Raw genomic sequence first — 20,632 nt, 5'->3', positions numbered from 1 at the left:
GTCTTTTATCACATAAATAATTCACAAGTACTTTCTTCTGTGCATAGTCTTGTCCTTTCATCCTCTTAGCAGGGTCTTTGGCAGATCAAAGTTTTTAATTTTGACAAAGTCCAGCTTCTCAATTTTTTAACAGACTGTGCTTTTGATGTTGCATTTACAAACTCACTGCCAAACCGTAGGTCATAGAGATTTTCTCCTATACTTCTTAAAATTTTATCGTTTTACATTTTACCATTAGGCATATGATCTAAGGAGTATTTTTAAGTCCAAAAGCACCTCTAAATGAAAGAGCAGTTAAATCAATAAGACGAAACGCTGACAACTGGTAACAGCAAGGCCTCAGGACAAGTCAAGCTTGGCACTGCTCACCTTACTACCTCCTTTTCCCCACCCCCTTTGACGAAGTGATGCCAACTTCGTCTACTTTATGCAACTTCTGAAAAGAAAAAGGAGACAGGTACTCTACAGCAGTGCTGCTCAAACCATCTGTGGTGAAGGACCAGCTTTATTTCTCACTTTGTATAATGCAATGAAACTGAATAACTGCAACATATAAAAGTAAAATCATACAAAATAAAAGCCCCAACTTTTCATTATTAGATTTAAAAACCATGAAATTACTTTGTCGAATTGCTCCCTAACTTTCTAAGTGCTTCATCCTAACGGCTCCAGAGTATCTGCTGAGCAGGTACCTCTGTGTCTGTAAACAGAATGAGGCCGACCAGGACTTGGGCTTCCTTGCTTCCCACCAAGAACCAGCAAGACGTGTAGCTTGTCTTAACCTGGAAGGAGACCTGGACAGAGATTCACAGCAGTCCTTCTGCCCTGGCGTTTACTTTCACTGCCCAGAAAAGCTTACTGTGTCAGGATATCCCACAGGAGTAATTCAGAGAGCACCATCCCTGATGGTGATCCCACTAACAGGAAGCTACTTCATACAGACAAGGTGAATAAAACAGGCAGGTTAAGGTAAAGTGAGCATTTCCAGGACCAGAGGTGTATGTCTGTATTTAAAGCACCACATCAGACACCACGCTCACTGACAAGCGGGTGTGTAGACCAACCAGGAGAGAGACAGCTACTACAGCGTGATGGACACACCAGTCTTACCTCTACAATATCCTCCACGTTGAACTGAACGTCAAACGCTAGCTCGATGTCGTGCTCTGGCAGTATAGGAGCCCCTGTAGTTGGATTCCACCCCAAACCACAAAGGACTCCTGTATAGCATTTTCCATCCCGATCAACCCTAAATGAAAAATTTTTTAAAGAGTTAATATTTCAAAATTATTAAACTCCTATTTTAACGTCAAAGGAACTGGCCAGGGCAGCCCGGGTGGCTCAGCTATTTAGCGACGCTTTTGGCCCACGGCATGATCCTGGAGACCCAGGATCGAGTACCCCATCAGGCTCCCTGCATGGAGCCTGCTTCTCTCTGCCTGTGCCTCTCCCTCTCCTTCTGTGTCTCTCATGAATAAATAAAATCTTAAAAAAAAAAAAAAAAAGAAAGAAATGGGTAAAGGAACTGGCCAATATAATAATCTGAAGTTTTGCCAACCCGAGTACAGCAACTAATCTCATTTTTGCATTTGCTCTTCCAGTTTTTATACTGGAAAGCATAGAGTATACATAGTTATAAGGACAGTAAGTATGTTTATTAATCCCTCACTTAGGTTTCTATTCTCACTGCAGCAGATAACATAAAGAATATTTTATCACATTCAGTTTTTTTCCCTACCTTTGAATTCTTCCCATGGGTTAAAGTCTTATTAGTGAGATTTCTGCAGAAAAGGTTATACACATATATTTATGGCTTGTGAAAGAAGTCTAGCACTTAAGTAAAAGCTTACAAGATGTTTGTCCCACCTTCCTATCCTGAAACAGCCGTATGCACAATACAAATCATTACATCCTCATTTGACCAGAAACTGCCCACTACGCCCCTCCAGTATGTGTCCTGTACCTTCCATATTCAAAGTTTCCCTAAATCTGATGATCCTCTTCATCTAGGTTGCCACCTGCCTGGCCCAAACAACTGCCACTTCTTGCCTGGACTCCTCTTCCCCACACCTACTCCTGCTTCTTCAAGTCTGGTTCCCATGCAGCAGAGAGTGTTAATTAGCTTTTCAAAACAAATCCAGTCATCTTACCCCCTTGCTTAAGGGCTTCCAGTGGTTTCCTGTGGCATTTTGAGCAAAACCTGAGCCTAACTCTGAGCCAGAGTGTGCATTCTCTGCTTTGCTTCCCCATGTCATCTCAAACCACATTCTCCCTGCCCCCCACCCACATCAGGCTCCCCCTCCTCTGGCTGCCCTGCAGGCCTGTCAGGCTCCTCCAGGGGGAACTCTTCCTCTCTTGACATGCCCCCAGAGGCTCCTTCTCCTGTCCTAGGTGGTAGTTTGAATACCACCAGCACCATAGCCCAGACAGGTTCAACAAATAATTATAAAATGAATGAACAGTTATTAACACTTAATACCTTTTAAAACATTTGGCTCATTTTCTTTGACTCTTAACTCAGACCTTTTCCCACAATCCAGATCAATAAAGTTTTGATGAAAATAATCTAGACAAAAACAGAGCTTTTTTCTTAGTTCCAGAGACAGACATACACACACAAACACACAGACTTCCTTTTACTTCAATGAAAATGAAAGAGAATCCCACTTTAAGTCAAAGAAGAGAGAGCCGGAATTGAGACTTATAAATTAGGTACTGAGCATCTACTTTACAGAACAGTCATCAAAATGTCTCTTTAAATAGTTCATTCCCCACATTATTTTTAATAGAATGTAATTTACTATTATTTCAATTCATATAAAATATTTCCAGAAAAGCAGTAGCAGCCCTAGGCCACCAACAGTAAAACTAATAATGGCTTTTCATCAGGTTAATAAAGTGTCACATCACCTCCACCTCACTAACGGCTGTGACACTGACACAAGTCCCTCACATGTACTAACAAATGTTCATCAACAAGGACAGTCCCACTGTCCTTGCACTGACCCACACCAGAGTAGTAACTCCCTCCTCATTGGCTCTAAACCTTCGATCAATAAAGGTAACCAAAGCACTGGCTTTGAATCATTTCTGGGGATCTTACAAACTTATGTGAACCTACTAGTAATTAGGACCACAGAAATATTTTCACTTCCTTTATAATACATATTTTAAACTCAGATGGAGAACTGCCAAAATCAGGGAACAATAGCAAGCGTGTTCCATGAAGATACAGCCAAGGGCCTGCTGGAGACATAATTCATTCTGAGACAACTTACATACAGGAACTCAAGTTTATAGAAGCTGACAACTGTTATGCTTGCAAGAGCTAACATCTCCAATTATGTTCAAAATAAATACAACAAAAGAACAACCTGTACTGCAAGCTAATATTCTAGAACTCCCTCCATGAGCCAAAGAAGGGAATGTATTTCCTCAAAAGTTAGTCAACCTGACACTTCCATATAAAAAGTTCTGTTAAACATTCTGCAGTGTGCATTCTTATGAACCTGCAAGGTTCAGCTGACCCTGGACAACATGGGTTTAAAGTGTGCAGTTCCAGTTACATGTGAATTCTTTTCAATGAATACATTGGAAAATTTTTTGGAGATCTGTTGAAAAAATATTTTTCTCTAGGTCACTTGATTTCAAGAACATGGTATAGCATACATGTAACATAGAAAATACAGTTATCAGAAAGGCTTCCCTTCAACAGCAAGCTATGTTGTTTAAGGGACAATTGCATTTGTTAAAAATCTACAAACACTTCCAAATCCTGGTGAGGCTACTCCCCAGGAAGGACCTTCTGCTTCCTTCCACTTCCCAGTGATGCTGCCAGGAACAAGAGTAGGATGGACACTACCATCTGCAGAGTGCTGCCCAGGCCCCATATGCCATGCTGAGAGCACTCTACATCTCAGGGACCCCCCCCCCCCCCCAACAAACCCATGAGCTCACAATAGCCCTTTTTTTACCACGAGGGAAACCTCAGAGTCTGGAGACCCTGCCCCAGGCCTGGAAGCATGTGGGAAGCCAGAGAGAAAGCCTAGGTCCACCTGCCACCACAGCCTTCCCACTAGACCTCAGAGTGCCTCCTCTCACCACACATTCCAATCACATCACACTCCCAATACTTAAAGACACCTTTGCTTTATTCTCAAGTTTTTTAAAGCTTTTTAAAAACATGACTTAGGGCAGCCCCCGTGGCTCAGAGGTTTAGCGCTGCCTTCAGCCCAGGGCGTGATCCTGGAGACCCGGGATCAAGTCCCATGTCGGGCTCCCTGTGTGGAGCCTGCTTCTCCCTCTGCCTGTGTCTGTGCCTTTCTCTCTGTGTGTCTCTCATGAATAAATAAATAAGAACTTAAAAAAAAAAAAAACATGACTTAGATCAATATTCTTTTAATTATAAAAACAGTACATGATCACACCATAAACAATTCAGACAATACATCACTGTACAGAAAGAGGCATATTGTACAGACAGTGAGGTCCATAGCTCCCATCCAACGTGCTGTTCTTACAACAGAAAGCTGACACTTTCCAGTGAGAAGTGGGGTCCTGCACCATGCGCTTGAGTGTGACTGTGGCACTTCTGTGTCTGGTCATGAAGGGGACACAGCTTCTACCCAGCTCTCTCAGGATGCTGACCTTTAGCACCAGGCATCACGCTGTGAGAAGCCCCACTGAGCCCACACAAACAGCACTCAGTACTGAGGGCTCAGTAGTTGAGTGCCTGCCTTCGGCTCAGGGCATGATCGTGGGGTCCTGGGATCAAGTCCTACATCAGGCTCCCTGCAGGGAGCCTGCCTCTCTCTATGTCTCTACCTCTCTCTGTGTGTCTCTCATGAATAAATAAATAAAATCATTAAAAAATGTATTTGAGAGAGAGAGAGCATGAGCAGGGAGCAGGGAGATGAAGAAACAGGCTCCCTGCTGAACAAGAAGCCGACAATTGGGCTCAATCCCAGGACCAAGACGTGAGTCTAACGCAAATGCCCAACCCATCGAGCCACTTAGATGCCCCCAAAAGATGGTATTTTAAATACCAATCACCTCCATGTTTCCTTAAGTATCTCTGTAACATCATCACTTTCTACTTTGGCGATTTTAAAAATAATATGCCGTTGTCACACACACTCTCCAAAAAAGATCGTATTTAACAGAAAAGTCCAAGCAAGACTTGGTCTAGTGAGAGAGGCAAGGAGAGGGTCAGGAGCAGTCAGTGAGGAACTTCCGTGTGCACGTTCAGTTGCCTCCTGACTTCCACACAGTGGCATTCTTCCTGATTAGATAACCACATATCAGGCATTGTTCTTAAAAGGTCTGTCTCCCCTGGGAGGACTCAGAAGCTACCCTATTCTTCAAGATTATTTCCTACATCATTTTGGCAAAATGAGAGAAAAGTCCAATTCCAACATTTAAAGGCATATTAAATCCTTTCAGGACAAGAGGGAGTCATAAACAAATGCATATATAAATATAATAGGGCAGTGTTTATAACAGCTATTTTACATCCACTCAGTGGTATACGATGCAATTATGAAAACAAGTATTTACAAAGATATCATAACAATATGAAAATGCATTTATGGAAAAGATACAGTATGAGGAAAACCTAAAAAATGTTTTGTTTGTTAAAAAATATACATAATTCTGAAAATACTTTAAATGTTTAAAAATGATCACAATACTTTCTTCCCATTCAGCTTTTTCCGGATTTTTCTAAGTAGTACATACAGAATCATTTCCTACTTGGAAAACCACCACTATCAGAGACTGTGCTAGTGGGCTCTGCAGAGGCACATGCTGAGGGGCTGAGCAAGCAGGGTTGTGGGGGGGGGGTAGGGTGGTAGGTGCCAGCACCCCAGCCAGCTGTGCATCTCCTTGGGGCATGAGGCCTTCCCCAAGACCAGACCTTGTTTCTCTGCAGCTGCCACCCCTCTGCAGAGGCCCACCAGTGCTTCCCTGGTGATAATGCTCTGCACGCATGAGCTGTCAAATAAAAACCATATGACGCAGCTGTCCCCATTGTAAGGATGACCATATGACTGACAAGGTGTCCTGCAGACCACCCACAGCAAGGAAAGAAAGAGTAACCTTGGCAGCCCCTTAACAGAACAGCCATCAGCACATTTATCCTTACTTTCTTTTTCCAGCCCCGCTTTTCCTCAGGCTCCCACGAGATACTATCTATATCTGTGCAAGCTCCCTGAGCTCCTTCTTGCACGATGTCCAAGTGTAGGTGGCGGTGATGGCAAAGCCACCTCAATCACACTGGAGCACCAGGATGATCAACAAGCAGCCCGACGTGCCACAGCCAGGTGCCCTTGCATGCATTTCCTCTCCCAAAAGAGGAAGGCGGAGAGGTGCCCACTCCTCCCACCTATGTTCTCAGTTCACAAAGCCTGGACAGAATGGATAAACATGCCCACACCTTAACTCCATCACTGGTGCAAACAGTGCACTGAGGAGAGCAGGGAGGCCAGGAACATGCGGCATCAGAGAGGTCTCTCTCAGCAGCATGGTGGACCCTGTCGGACAGTCAACAAAAGGGATGTCAGGCACAGACTTCACTCTACAGAACGTCCCATTTGCCCCCCCGCACAAACTTCATCCCCTCATCCACGGAGTCCATCCCTGCGGGCACGCTTCCACAGCAAAGTGCCCCCTGGAGTCCCACCCCACAGAGCCCTGCAGCATCTGCCTGGTTAGCATGCTGCACCCTTCATCCTGTGGGGGACAATGTTTGTGTCGTTACTCTTCTCCCTCTCATCATGCTATCGAGTTTATCCCAGGGCCAAGAAGCTAGATTTGTTCTACTTGGTAAATAAGCATGATGGAATGAATGAATGATCCATCAAGAAATCAACACCCACACCCCATACAAAAGGAAACGTGGTATGCTCCATTTCTTAAACTTGCATCAGCCAATGCAGTCAGAAAACAGCCTGAAATTATAGCAAGGGCACATACTTGCTCACTAATTATAGGCTAAAACATTCTTAGTAACGGAGGAGAGGGAGGGGATAGAGCAGACAAGAGAACACAGCCCTTGGCTCACCAGTTGCATTGACAGAAAGGGAAGCTGCAACCAGCATCCTCTGGTGAAGGTCTTCAGGGGCATCGCTGATGATAACAGAGTTGATGCTTTCCTTCTCGATCCAAACGCATCTGAAAGGGGCATCAGCAGCAGATGGAAGCTGATCCACCCAGTAGGCAATGTGCTATGTCCAACCCCCCAACTAACCCACCTCAAAGACAAGGTCAAACACGCAAGCGCAGTGCTCACAGGTGAAAGCTGCTTAACATCCTGCTGTCCTTGCCTCTTCTTTCCGTCTGGGACCACCACCTCTCCACCTTCCTCCTGTCTCTCCCACCCCCAGGCCTCGAGTACCACCTGCACGCTGACAATGCCCAAATCACTACCTCTGCCCCAGACTTCGTGTCCTGTAACCCCAACTTCAGGCCACCACCTACCCCCAGAAGGGCATCTTTCATTCTTCCCCTTCCCATATCACCAACCCTTATCACATGCCAATCTGTTGATTCCACACCCAAAGCTCGCATAAAGCAGTCTGTTTCCACACCTCCTGCCATGGACTCACGGTGGTCCACAATGTCCCCAGCCAGGATTACAGCAATAACCAGCCTCAGAAGTATGCTCCTACCCAAGTATCCTTCTACTCCCAAACCCAATGCATTCTTCAGACTGGGTTCTGCATGCCTTAAAGTGCCTACAGACCACCTGTAAATCTTATGAAAATGCAGGCTCTCACAAAAGGTTCAGGTGGGGCCTGAGCTCTGTTTCTGACAGGTTCTAAGAGGTGCCTATTCTAGACGGTTTGCATTGTAGCCCAAGGATTGTTTCAAATGAACATAAGGCTTTCCAATTGTGTTCAGATGAAGTCTGGATCTTGCTTATGAAGCTCGCCCCATATGCCACAGCTCTGAAGCCCCTCTGCTTCCCACCCACTCTCCAACCTCACTCCGCTTATTCGGAAGCACAAAGTCAAACTGAAGCTGAGCGCTCACACTGAGGAATGCCCTCCAGCTAGCCTTCACCTCCCCACTCACTGACCTTAGCCAACTCCTCTGCATCCCTCACATCTTGGTCTCTCTGGAAACCTCTAAGGCCGTTCATGGGAGCCCTTCAAGATGCTTTCAACATGTTCTACAGCCCCTTTCATAATGTGCAAAAGCCTCATCAACCCTTCTTCTGAGGATTTGTTTGTCCTTGCATACCATCCCCACCAGACGCACAATTTTTGGGATCACAATGATTTTGTTCACTCTTTTCCCTCCAACCATACACTGTTCCCAGAACACAGCAAGCATTCACAGGGTTGCTGAATGAATGACAATTATAATAAAAACAGAAAACACAAAGCCCTTTTTGGAAGACGTTCAAGACTGTCTCATGCAGAATGGCTTCCACGTAAGAGAGAAAGAAGACTTCAGATCTGGAGCTAAGGGAGGAATGAAAAGGAACTGGAAAAGAGAACAGCCCAACAGTTTAAAGAAAGATTAGTTTCTGATAAGCTCTGTAAAAAAAGCAGCAGTGTACAAAGAAATCCATGAGGAACCTAAGTTAATCATACCTGAACTTGGATATTCTGGTCAAACTATGACACTTCAGTTCATAAGGGTTAAAAGGCCCGTGAAGTATCGCCTGTAGATACAAAATATGCAAAATGCTAGCAATAGGCAAGTTATCACTTAATATGCATTTTTTAAAAATCCAAAAGTCAGCTCAAGTTTTGAAACAGAAAACAGCTTCACCTTAGTTATAATATCTTTAAGATGCAGTGGGGGGAAAATGCCTTATGGTGCTTTCTCTGGGACACAGTGATTCTTTCAATGGCTTCACTAACATTCCTCCACAGATATACTTTGGCCAAAAAAAGGAAATACTACCCAATACTTTAGTAAAAAATATTACTCTTTCAACTGCATCAGACTAAACTAACGGAGTAGGGAGGCTGAGAGCATGCGGCCGTGGGCTGGGGCACCCAGGGGTGGGGCATGTGGCAGCCCCTTCTCGGAAACAGGCAGGTGCACCAACTCCAGTGCCCACCAGGGTTGGGGCACCTCTGCGGTGGGCCTGGTTCTCTATAGCACACACATGGCTTCAACTGGGTATAAATAAGCATCAGTTGCCTTAAAAAGATTGGGTTAGATAAAGAACTAGTCCGAGCATTTCCCTACACTAGACCCCAGGTTCTGCCCTTACTAATACAGGCACCACTGTGAAAAAAAAGTACCAATGTTGAAAACCAGGAAAGAAAAACCCATCATGACTACTGGCTATGACTCAGCATGTAAGTGTACAACGATTTTAAGTTTTAAACTGTATTTTAAAACAACTCCTATAAGTTACCTTGCAGTTGGGGGGACCTAGTTTATTAGAAGAGAAGCTCTCTAACAAAACCCGGATCAGGTACTTTTCATCATCCTTCACGGGAGATGACACAGTCATGTCTGCCATGTTTTGTATGGACTTGGAGAAGAGACCCTTGAGAGCTTCGTGGCTTTGCTAAGCAGAATAAGGAAAGTTCATTTGCTGAAAGGAAAAACTGTATTAAAAGCACTTAATTCCAGGCTAACCAAAGTATTTTAGGGGTATGATTAGTAGGTCACTAAGGTCAGGGAAAATTCTATCAAGCACATACACCTTAAAATTCAAACAAAGGAAGACAGGACTCATTTAAGGTTCATCAGCCTTTACTACCTTTCAGTCAGAAAACTGACAAGAAACAGTGAGAAACAGTTCTTAAAAAGAACTTCTGCACACAAAACTTCTACTCCACACCAGAAACACTACCAGAATCCCAAAAAGGTTTCTCACACATGGAAATACAAAGTCCAGCGGACTTTGGCACTGCCATTCTGTTGCTGGTTTCCCCTTTCCCGAATCCCAGCCCCCTTCAATGTCAGCAGAAATTACAGACGGAAAATAAATGGCCTTCAACATTTGACTCAAATGTGGCATCTCTGAAACCTTCAGACAAAGAAAAACAGCTTCACAATTGATTTTGAAAGAAATAGTTGAAAGTCATTTTGAAATATCTGAAATACTTGAAACAAGTATTTTATTAATTGCTTTCATTAGGGAGCTAAATCCTTGAATCCATTACAGAAAAAACAACTCCCCAGAGAACATTTCTACATCTAATTTTTATTCCAGGAAGAAAAAAATAGCCTAAAGAAGGAAACTAACAAAAGTTAACAGCCAGTTACCATAATTTAGTGTCAAAGAAACCTAGAAGACATTTAAAATGGTACCAGACACTACACCTAGCTATATTCATCCCTCAGTGAGAGGAAAACAGCACCCCGCTTCTCTGCTGCCTCCCCACACCAAACACCACCCCCCCATGCACACATGGCCACATGCGCTCCAACAAGGACAGATGAAGGTGCATACTTTGGACTCATAGGGCTCCTCGGCGAGCTCCGCGTAGCCTTCCTTGATGAGGATGTCTCTCACGTTGACAGTGTCCTGGACCCCCGCATACCGGTACACATCCACATGCAGGACACTGTGCACCACAGAGAAGACCCTGACGAGGAGAGCACAGCCACTCACCAGGGAGGCGAACCGCTGGCTGGCCCCACCGCTCCAGTGCTCACCACATATGAGAGACTTTGCAGAGGGGCGCATTTTGCAAATCTTAAATTCCAACGCCTACAGGACAGAAAAAGATGGCTGAACCAGCTTTATAAATGAGTAGAACACTCCAAATACTGCTGAAACGTGGCCCAGAACATGGATTTTCACCAATGTGCTCATAAAAATCCTATTAAAAACAATTCTGGTCTATTAACAGATGAATGTACAAGGAAGACGCAGTGTATACACACAGTGGAATATTACTCAGCCATCAGGAAGGATGTGATCTTGCCATTTGCAACAACATGGATGAAACTAGAGAATGTTATGCTAAGTGAAATAAGTCTGAGAAAGACAAATACCTATTATTTACCTTATTTGTGGAATCTAAAAAACAAAAGAACAAACAAAAAGCAGACAGACCCATAAATATGAACTACAAAGTGGTGGCTGCTGGGGGGATGGGCAAAATGGGTCAAGAGGCACCAAAAATATAGGTTTCCAGTTACAGGAGCAAACAAGTCACAGGGGTAGAGAGGACAGCATGAGAAATGTAGTCAGTGGTACTGATTTGTATTGTATGGTGACCACTAGCAGCTATGCCTGTGTGAGCAGACCATAAGGTATATAGTTGTGGAATCACTATGCTGTACATCTGAAACGATCATATTTTGTGTCAACTACACTTCAACAGAAATAAATAAGTAAATGATTATATACAGTAAAAAAAAAACTGGGGGGGGGGGTTCACAAAGTGAGGATTTCATAGGTAAAGAAATCTGATGTTGCCTTTCAATCCAAAGTCTGGAATGCCTCTGGATACACACAGGTACATCTAGCTCACCAAAGTCCTAGCTGTTTGCAACAAAACCAAAAACATCAGAAATAGTTTTCAAAATTAATTGAGTTAAACAGCTAACTTTTTGCGAAGTGTGAAACCTTCCGTATATTTTAACTCCGCATATAATACTGACAAATCTATTGGAAAAAAAGCAGATAAATTTGGCCTGTGTGACCAAGCAAGTCCCTTCCCACTCTGGGACCCGGACCCTCTCTGTGGGCTGAGGGTAGACCATGTGACCTCTAAATTCACACCATAGGAGCTTCTCTGCCTTACCTGAAATGGGAGTTCAAGAAGTTGATAAGGAATCTCCATTAAAAGATCCAGGTCGACATGAGATCTATTGCCATAGTCCACGAAGAACACCTAGAGAATGGGCAAGAACACACTTTCATACAGGGTCAGACATTGAGTGCCACCTGGCCAGTGACCACACAAGGATCTACTCTAGCTCCAGAGTCCAGCAGTCTTATGACTGGAACTTAAATCCACAATCACTGAGGTACATAACTTTTTACAAGGCTACTTTTTGAACTGAAATGATTTTACATTTAATTTCCACTTAAAATTAGAATACGCTTTCTATAAACTGCTACAAGTTTGTCTCATTTCCTTTTTAGTGATTAGTTATAGAAAAACATACCTCAGCAGAATTTCCAGAAACATAAAGGATTTGAGCTCTAAAGTAGCTTTCTTTATCAAAATCAGCAAAAGGAGCCAGACAGACCAAGTCTGGATGTGGGTGGACAGGCAAGGGTACTAATTTCAGTTGGTTTATTTCAGCAGTAAGCTTTTTCAGAATCTCGGAGTTTTTTTCATCAATCCTATATCCCCAAAAGTGTCCCACCTCAACAACCTGAAAAAGGAAAAAGAGCAAAGACTAAATTTTAAAATGATTTCTATAAAAAGGTTCTCATAAGTTCACACTGCAGGGCCAACATTCAATACTACACTTCCTAAACTGGATCCCTGGACCTTGAGTAATTCTCTAGGCTTTTAACAGGTGCTTACAAACAAGGGGGTTCCCTGGCCACCCGCCGAGGAAACGTGTGTCCCAGAGCCCTCTCTTGGTTAGCTCACTAACACCTGAAAGGCTCTAGAGGGCACAGAAGACCGGGACTGTTTCCCCATGATGGGCCCAGAGTCCTTAAGCCCAGCCCACAAAGTGCAGGCAGCTCAAGGGTAGCAAGGGCAGGTGTGGTGTGAGCAGACAGCCCCTGGAAGAGCAGTGACAAGTGGGAGGAGGAGTAGGTGTTCCATGGAAAAGGGCCTCACGGAGCATCTCCCACTCATCCTGCCAGGCCACTCCACGGACCCACAATGGCTGCAGCTTCTCAGTCAGCCTGGAGCCTAGGCGTCTGTGTGAAGTCTCCTGGTGAGTGCAGTCACAGATCTACCAGGAAGCAGGTATGTATTTTCACTGAAATTTTATTTGAAGTAAAAACCACACCTTACACAGTATTGATGCTGATGTCAACTTTGTTGATATAAACTGAATTACACAGCCATGTACCACTATGACAATTAACATGTTCACATGTATCATGTTCCTGAAATTACTGTTATAGCATTTTAAACAGTACATAGTCTTTTAAAAATTACACTTTGATTCCAGAAGAAGTTGTGTTTCATTTTGTTTACAGCCACATTTCAATTTAACATAACAGTAATTCAAGCCCATGTTGCTAGATCACTAAGTGTATAGGCTGTGTTACCTGTGTGTGTGTACATGTACTATTTCACATTTATAGCATGACAATTCTAGGTTAAGAAGACAGAAAAGGGGACGCCTGGGGGGCTCAGCAGTTAAGTGTCTGCCTTCAGCTCAGGGTGTGATATTGGGGTCCCAGGATTGAGTCTCACATCGGGCTCCCTGCATGGAGCCTGCTTCTCTCTCTGCCTGTGTCTCTGCCTCTCTCTGTGGCTCTCATGAATTAAAAAAAAAAAAAAAGAAAAGCGCTAATGATTCAACGCACCATCTTACCTCTGTGACATCAACTGTTAGGAGGAGATCTGTAATTGTCTGAGATGGGTCTAATGTGTTAAATGAGACTTGCATAGGATCTACTGTCTGCTTCTGGAAGTCCACATTCACCCTACATAACGTGATTTAAAATAAGTAAATAAATGTCAGATATTACAGAGAAAACATGTTTATATATGTGAAGTTACTGCCCCAACTATTCTACTGTTTATACAAAAAAAAAAAAAAATTCTGACGGGATGAGCACTGGGTGTTATTCTTTATGTTGGCAAATTGAACACCAATAAAAAATATATTTATAAAAAAAATTTCAATAAAATGCCAAACCCAGAGATGACTAATTTGATTTTATCTAAAATTGGAGTTTCCAATGGCTTCCTGAATGCCCTAGAGGGCTGTGCACCCCAATAGTTACACACTACCCTTAAAAAATATATTCTAAAGGTCAAGACTCTTACAGAAAACTTACTTTTAAGGATATACATTCTAAATCTAAGACCTGCAATGTTTCCTAATTTCTGGTTTTAGAGGTGAGTGACCTTGACCTTTCCTAAGTACCAGAATCCATGCCTGGTTCAATTCTGTTACAAACACATACATGATTTTCTAATAAACCAAGGACCTATCCTTCATCTCTTAGAACGGTAAGACAGTAAATGCTGAAGTTTGAGAATATGAAATATAAATTTGACAAAAATAAAATGTCCCTTTCCTAATAGGTTTTTATTTCTAAGATGAAGAGGAAGAATCATACAAGAGATCTTGACCCAACTCTCTCCCCAACTTTTTTTTTTTAAGATTTTATTTATTTATTCATGAGAGACACAGAGAGACAGAGGCAGAGACACAGGCAGAGGGAGAAGCAGGCTCCATGCAGGGAGCCCGACATGGGATTCGATCCTGGGACTCTAGGATCACGCCCTGGACCGAAGGCAGGTGCTAAACCGCTGAGCCACCCAGGGATCCCTTTCCCCAACTTTCAAACCCATTTATGACTAAGAGTGACTCAGGCAAAGTTCCTAGAAAAGATCTTCCATGGGTTACAGATCCCCAAAGTCTCAGAATTCAAAACCTCCCCCACAAGAGGATACTTGATGGGACAGATCTCCCTTTCTCACCAATTCCCCAAATTTCTGTCCAATTCCTCGCAGAATTAAAAACATCACAAATAAGAAATGATGATTGAGAATTCCTACACACAGTACTCAGAGAGTGTGACCCAAAGGCAAAGGCATCTGTTACAAATCCTGAAGGGTGATTTAATCTGGTCCAAGAGAAGAAAACCCACACACACACACACACACACACACACACACACACAAAAAAAAAAAAAAAAAGAAAAAAAGAAAACCCACACACCCAACAGCAGCTGCCAAGTGGTGAATGTCACTACTCAGCCCTCTGTTCCTCAGCAAGGAAGGGGCAGCTGTGCTGACCAGCACCCAGGCACTCCCACCTGCATCTCTGTTTTGTCCCACTGTCTGCTCTGCTGAGAACAGAGAATACTCTACTATGCTTAAATGGAGGAAATGAGGAACTCTAAGAATGAAGAAAGGTAACTAATATTACGTCCAATCCCTATTATTTAAACTGAGAATTACTTACATGATTCCACTCAATCTTCTCAACAACCTTGTAAAATACCATATCTATTAAACAGACACAATAGAAAAGAAGATTTTGTAATGGGCAAAAGACCTGATACAGATTCCTCTGAAGAAGATACACAAAAGGCCAATGAGTACATGAAAAGGTGTTCAACATCCCTAGTCATCAGAGAAATGCAAATAAGAACCACAGCAAGGTAATAGCTCATGCCTGTCAGAGTGGTCATCACCAAAAACACAAATGTTGAGGTGGATGTAGAAGAAAAGGAAACCCCTGTGTGCTGGTGGGATTGTAAACTGGTACAGCCACTATGGAACACAGTATGGATGACCCCCCAAAAAATCAAAAAGAGAACCACCATATGATGCAGCAATTCCACAAAAACACTACCTCAAAAAGTATCTGCATCCCTGTGTTCAGAGCAGCATATGTACTAGAGCCTAGACATGGAAACAACTTAAGTGTCCATCACTGGATGAATACATAAAGAAGTTGTGGTATATATACCCAGTGGAATATTCAGCCATAAAAAAACACGGAAATCCTACCATGGACAGATCTCAAAGGCATTATGCTAAGTGAAATAAGTCAGAAAGAGAAAGACAAACACTGTACAGTCTCACTCACATGCAGAATCTATTTAAAAAAAACTCATAGAAAAAGAGATCAGACTTGTTATTATGAGAGGCATAGGGTAGGGGAACGAGGATGAGGCATTGGAGGAAGATGGTCAAAAGATACAAATTTCTGGGACACCTGGGTGGCTCAGTGGTTGAGCATCTGCCTTTGACTCAGGTTGTGATCCTCGGGTCCTGGGATCAAGGCCTGCATTGGGCTCCGCACAGGGAGCCTGCTGCTCCCTCTGCCTATGTCTCTGCCTCTCTCTGTGTGTGCCTCTCATGAATAAATAAATAAAATCTTTTAAAAAAAATACAAACTTCCAGTATTCAGCTTCTGGAGCTGCAACATAGTCCCTACCACTACCACTATACAATAAGGCATACAGGAAAATGGTTAGAACAACGGACCCTAAGAGTCCTCATCAAAAGAAGAAATTTTTGTTCTTTACTTTTTATTGTATCTCTACGAGAAGAATGATGTTAGCTGAATGTACTGTGGTAGTCCTTTCACAGCATAGGAAAATCAAACCGTCATGCTGAACGCCTTAGACTTACACAGTGATGTATGGCAATTATTTTGTATTAAAACTGGAAAAAAGACATGAATTAAAGCGCTGAGGTTCAGAGAGATCAAGTGATGTATGCAAATACACACAGCCAGGAGATGAGGAAACCAGGACTCTGGCTGCAAAGCCAGTGCTCCTAATGTGAGCTTAAGCAAGGTTCATTTAAATGCAGTCTCTGAAACTGTAAAAGCAGGTGGACAGAGTCCTAACAGACCGCCTTCTGAAAATACCTGGTGCTCCTAAGCTTTGAGACAGCCCCTCCTTGCACCTTCCCTTCAATCTCCTCTGCAGAGTGGACATTCAGTTCAAGGGAGACTTTCAGCTGAGACATCTTAATTGCCATATACACTGCTGGGAGAGTTTTGAACCTCTCCGTTGGATTACGTGAAAATTCCACAAAGGCTCTGCTCCACAAATATAAGGAAAAAAATTAGTCTATAGGCATCTGAAAAAAAGAACCAAGTGCATATTAATTTCTGCCAAGATTAGATAGAAATTTTTAGTTCCACCTCCCCTTGAAATATCAGTAACTCTTCATTCTATAATTAACCAAAAAGTGTTTACTTAAATGAAAATTATTCACTTAAGAGAAGTAAAAATCCCAATGATGTACCATTAAAAACCAGGTATCAACCGTATATATTACGTAGATAATGCAGAGCAAACACCAAGCACAGATGAAATTTTTAGCTACTAAATCTTAATTCTCAAAATGAACACAGAATGACAACTTCTTAAGTTTTGGGGTTGTTTTTTTTTTCTATTTTACCATAAAATAAAACACAGATAAGAGAAAATCACACAATGAGTAGGTCAGGGATCTCCCTCCACAAACACTATCCATATTTACCACCTAGTCATGCTAATGAACATCCCACACTACCAGCCCCTCTCCCATCTCTGGGTGCTCCTCCATCCCGGTCTCTGGAGGATGAGAACCAAGCATGCACTAAGGGTGTCTGCTGAGCATTTCTTGGTATCAAGAAATAAAGCTTCAAGTTCACATTTGCTTGTACATGAATACCCCTGGGTCAACACATACTCATGCATACAGACCTATAACTCCTACAAATACTGTCATGGAAAGGTGTAACTGAGCCCTGGAAAGGACACAGCCAGTGAAGAGCATCAAGCAGAAAGGAGAGTTAGTCCCTAACTCCGCCAGCCTATTCAGTGTGCATCCCTGTGCCAAGCCCCTCTGTGGCCTGAGTTTGCTGTCCTTGGACAGCTGGCTCTCCTCTACCCTCCAGCCTCATCTGCCTCCTGGTGGACTCACTGCTGAGCACGCACAGCCTCTCCCTCCCCTACAGCCTATGCCAATTCGCTCACCCCTTGTCCTGTCACCCCTTCCCCTAGAGGGCTCCTAAGTCCCTCCTCAGAAGCAGTTTCTTTCACACTTGAGACCACACTTCTATGATGCTCATCTTGCAGTGGGATTCTGAACTCCCACTTGTGGGACCCTGACCCACCCCCCTCCTGCCAGGATCCGCTCCTCACAGCCCTTCTTTGGTCAATGGTGTTTGAAAGACCTTCCCACCTGGCCCCCCCTTTTCTTTGTCCTATACATGCAATCAACAGCCAAACCCAAGAGAGCTTCTGTCTCACGTGTTGTCTTTGTTTCAAACGTTACCTCTAGTTTAGGTAACTACAAAGACCCCTCTCTCACCATTCCCTGACCAAAGCCTACAAAACACTGCAGCTCAGAACAGTCAGGAGTCTCTGCATGCCCATCTACTCATGTTCATACTGGTCAGGCAGCCACAAAGGACCATCCAGAGCACCGCACCTGGCCTCCTGGCACATGCAAATCTGACACAAAGTCAGCTGCTGGCAAAGCGGCCTCCAGCTGTGCCTCACACACACCCCACAGTCTCCAAAGTCCCAATCTGGGCTTACACTGGGCTCCTACTGGAGCAGCAACCCCATCCTGCCCCACCAGCCAGCTCCACCGCCCACCTCAAACTCCTCCCTCAGAAAGTCCCAAGTGAACATTACTACTCCTAAGGCCCAGAAAGAAGGTCTTCTGACCACCTGGGCTTCTCCCATGACATTTCACAACAGGCGAATGTCTACAGAACTCCACAAAGAGGATGAAAGATTCATATGAGGGGAAACCGTGTGCCTATGTACTTACTACCTGTGCTCAGATGCCCTTCACACCCGACATGGGTTCCTCACTAAACTAGGCCCTGCGTGATCCCAGAAGGAATATGGCTTTTACCCTTTAAAATAGCGATTCATGTCATCCTCTGCCTTTAAACACTTGATACATAAGTACTGCCTATAAACAGAAGAAAATACATACTTCTCCAAGTAACTGATATGACATTGCTATGTGACTAAAAAGCCAGAAATACAAGAAATCATGTAGGATTAAAATACCTTTAAAGAAAAGCTCAGACACAAAGAATATGAAACACACAGAATCCAACCCAGTGATAAAGACTAGTGAGAGCCCAGACTGTAGGCCACTCAACCCATCAAAGAAAGCCCACCCATAACTGGAACCTCAGTCAAGGCAAATGGACTTCCAGTATTCAAGAAAGAGAGCTTCACTGTGTGATGCCAGTTTTAAAGAAGTGATTTTGTAAATGTGATTAAGAATTTTAGTGTAATTTGTATTAGAATATTTAAAAAGGCTTAAGATGTTATAAGTTTAATAAAATCTGTAATGGTTGTTAAAAGAACTCAGACTTCGTTAGGGGTATGAATTTGTCATGTGAGGTATTTACATGCTTACAGAGAAAATCAATGTTAATCATAGGAATAGAACTTGAAATGTTTAAGGGAATTAATCCAAATTGAAAAGGAACTAAATATGCTCAACATGGGTTACTGGACATCAGTCAAAGAAAGAGTAGAAGTATTTCTTGTTCACTAGATTTACAAAGCTTTATAAATGAAATACAATTTACAAAACACCAGAAAAAATTTCTAATTTTAAAACTAAAAGTCAACTTAAAACTGTAAATAGTCTTTTCTGCATATTAACAGTCCCTCTTGGAAATAAAAACTCAAAATGATACTTCAAAAACACACCGTATCTCATTTTCTATATCTGCAACTAAAATAAGGTAAAATGTAACTGAGTTTTTGCAGTATTTGTCTTTCAAAAATATTTGGAACATCTATGTTCTAAATAATTACAAGCAGATAAACCATACTCTGGGGCATCTTTGTGGCCTACAAAGTGACATATCACTAGGGACACCCCGTGAAAAACCATGGACTGGCACACACTCCAAGCACCTGTCACAACACTGCACGGCACGGAGCTTTCTTGGTATCAGACCACCAACCTCCCAGCTTAGCTCCTATAGGAGCTCACTTGGTTGAAAAAGATAAATCACTACTGCTAACAAGATAACCAAAGCTGCATTCCAAGGCAATGTGGAGCAGCCCAAATAGACACCCATTTCCATATGCACTCAGCTGTAAGAATTTAGTTCCTGCAAATACCAAACACACTATGGCTCTTTCGTAACTGCAGTTAATTACAGAAATACACAACTTACTTTGCACCATCAAATACAATGGATTTGACTTGACCACACTGTCGAAAGAGAGACTGTAGTTGTTTATAGTAGAGAAATCCATAGGGAGGAATGTGTTTCAACTGTAACACATAATGCAGTACTCATCAGAGCAGACATCAAAGTTAACAGAACAGTAATAATATTCATAAGCTAAAGCTATTATTTTAGTTCACAAATACATAATTCACTGCTTTAACCATAAAGTGTAGGTTCTATGGATAGATATGTTTCATGAATAATGACTTTTACATTATAACTAAATTTTAATAATATACATTACATATGAGATAATTCTTTGTTAAAATAATCCAAAGTCTTAACACAGAAATACTTTTTCTGTTATGTTTTATTTTGCCTTAAAATAATCAAGCTGACTAAATCCATCTCTTTAGAAGACTCTTCCTATGTAAGGAATAATGGGAACTAGAGGGGAGCTAGCACTGGTTAGGGCAGGGGGCATTTCCCCCACCACAGCCACAAGTAAAGCACACTGAGCTGCAGAAGAGCTTTTCCAGCCCCGGGAGCTCGCTTTCTCCCTTCTGTTCTGGTGACTCACGTTCCAGGCTCAGGCTCTGGCTCTGGCAGGAAACAAGGGACCCCAGCCCTGGCCCCGGCACCCAGGTCCTGCATGCCTCAGGACCCAGTCCAGCCCCACGAAAGGCGGTAGGGGAGAGTGCCGGGGCTCCAAGGTGTCTCATCAAGTCTCCTAAGGGAAGGTATGGGGCCGCCATAGGACTCAACCACCCCATGAAGTAAGGCTGATGGTAAATCCCAACCTCAAGGGGTCAGCGGGAGGCTCAGAGAAGCATGAACATGAAGTATGTAACAAGGGGCTTCTCAGGTAAGTGGTCAATGCTAGCTATCATCT

General features: G+C 43.0%; 1 protein-coding gene across 7 annotated transcripts in view; it reads right to left on the bottom strand.

Annotated features, from left to right (window-relative positions):
* Positions 1–20,632, bottom strand: part of TDRD9 (tudor domain containing 9) — a 106,906-nt gene that overhangs the window by 11,369 nt on the left and 74,905 nt on the right. For 5 of the 7 annotated variants that reach the window (XM_038545877.1, XM_038545879.1, XM_038545874.1 and 2 more), the window contains 11 exons: positions 19,744–19,844; positions 16,459–16,632; positions 13,435–13,546; positions 12,094–12,306; positions 11,727–11,816; positions 10,424–10,684; positions 9,377–9,532; positions 8,598–8,668; positions 7,061–7,170; positions 6,434–6,530; positions 1,111–1,249 (listed from right to left, as the gene is read on the bottom strand). In XM_038545877.1, coding sequence (XP_038401805.1) covers positions 1,111–1,249; positions 6,434–6,530; positions 7,061–7,170; positions 8,598–8,668; positions 9,377–9,532; positions 10,424–10,684; positions 11,727–11,816; positions 12,094–12,306; positions 13,435–13,546; positions 16,459–16,632; positions 19,744–19,844 — 1,524 coding nt within the window. Of the gene's footprint in view, positions 1–1,110; positions 1,250–6,433; positions 6,531–7,060; positions 7,171–8,597; positions 8,669–9,376; positions 9,560–10,423; positions 10,685–11,726; positions 11,817–12,093; positions 12,307–13,434; positions 13,547–16,458; positions 16,633–19,743; positions 19,845–20,632 lie in introns of those variants that run through there. The other 2 variants (XM_038545878.1, XM_038545880.1) reach the window with 2 other exon arrangements.

This window comes from Canis lupus, chromosome 8 (assembly GCF_011100685.1).
Source record: "Canis lupus familiaris isolate Mischka breed German Shepherd chromosome 8, alternate assembly UU_Cfam_GSD_1.0, whole genome shotgun sequence".
NCBI lineage: Eukaryota > Metazoa > Chordata > Mammalia > Carnivora > Canidae > Canis > Canis lupus.
This window is presented reverse-complemented; position numbering and strand designations above follow the sequence as displayed.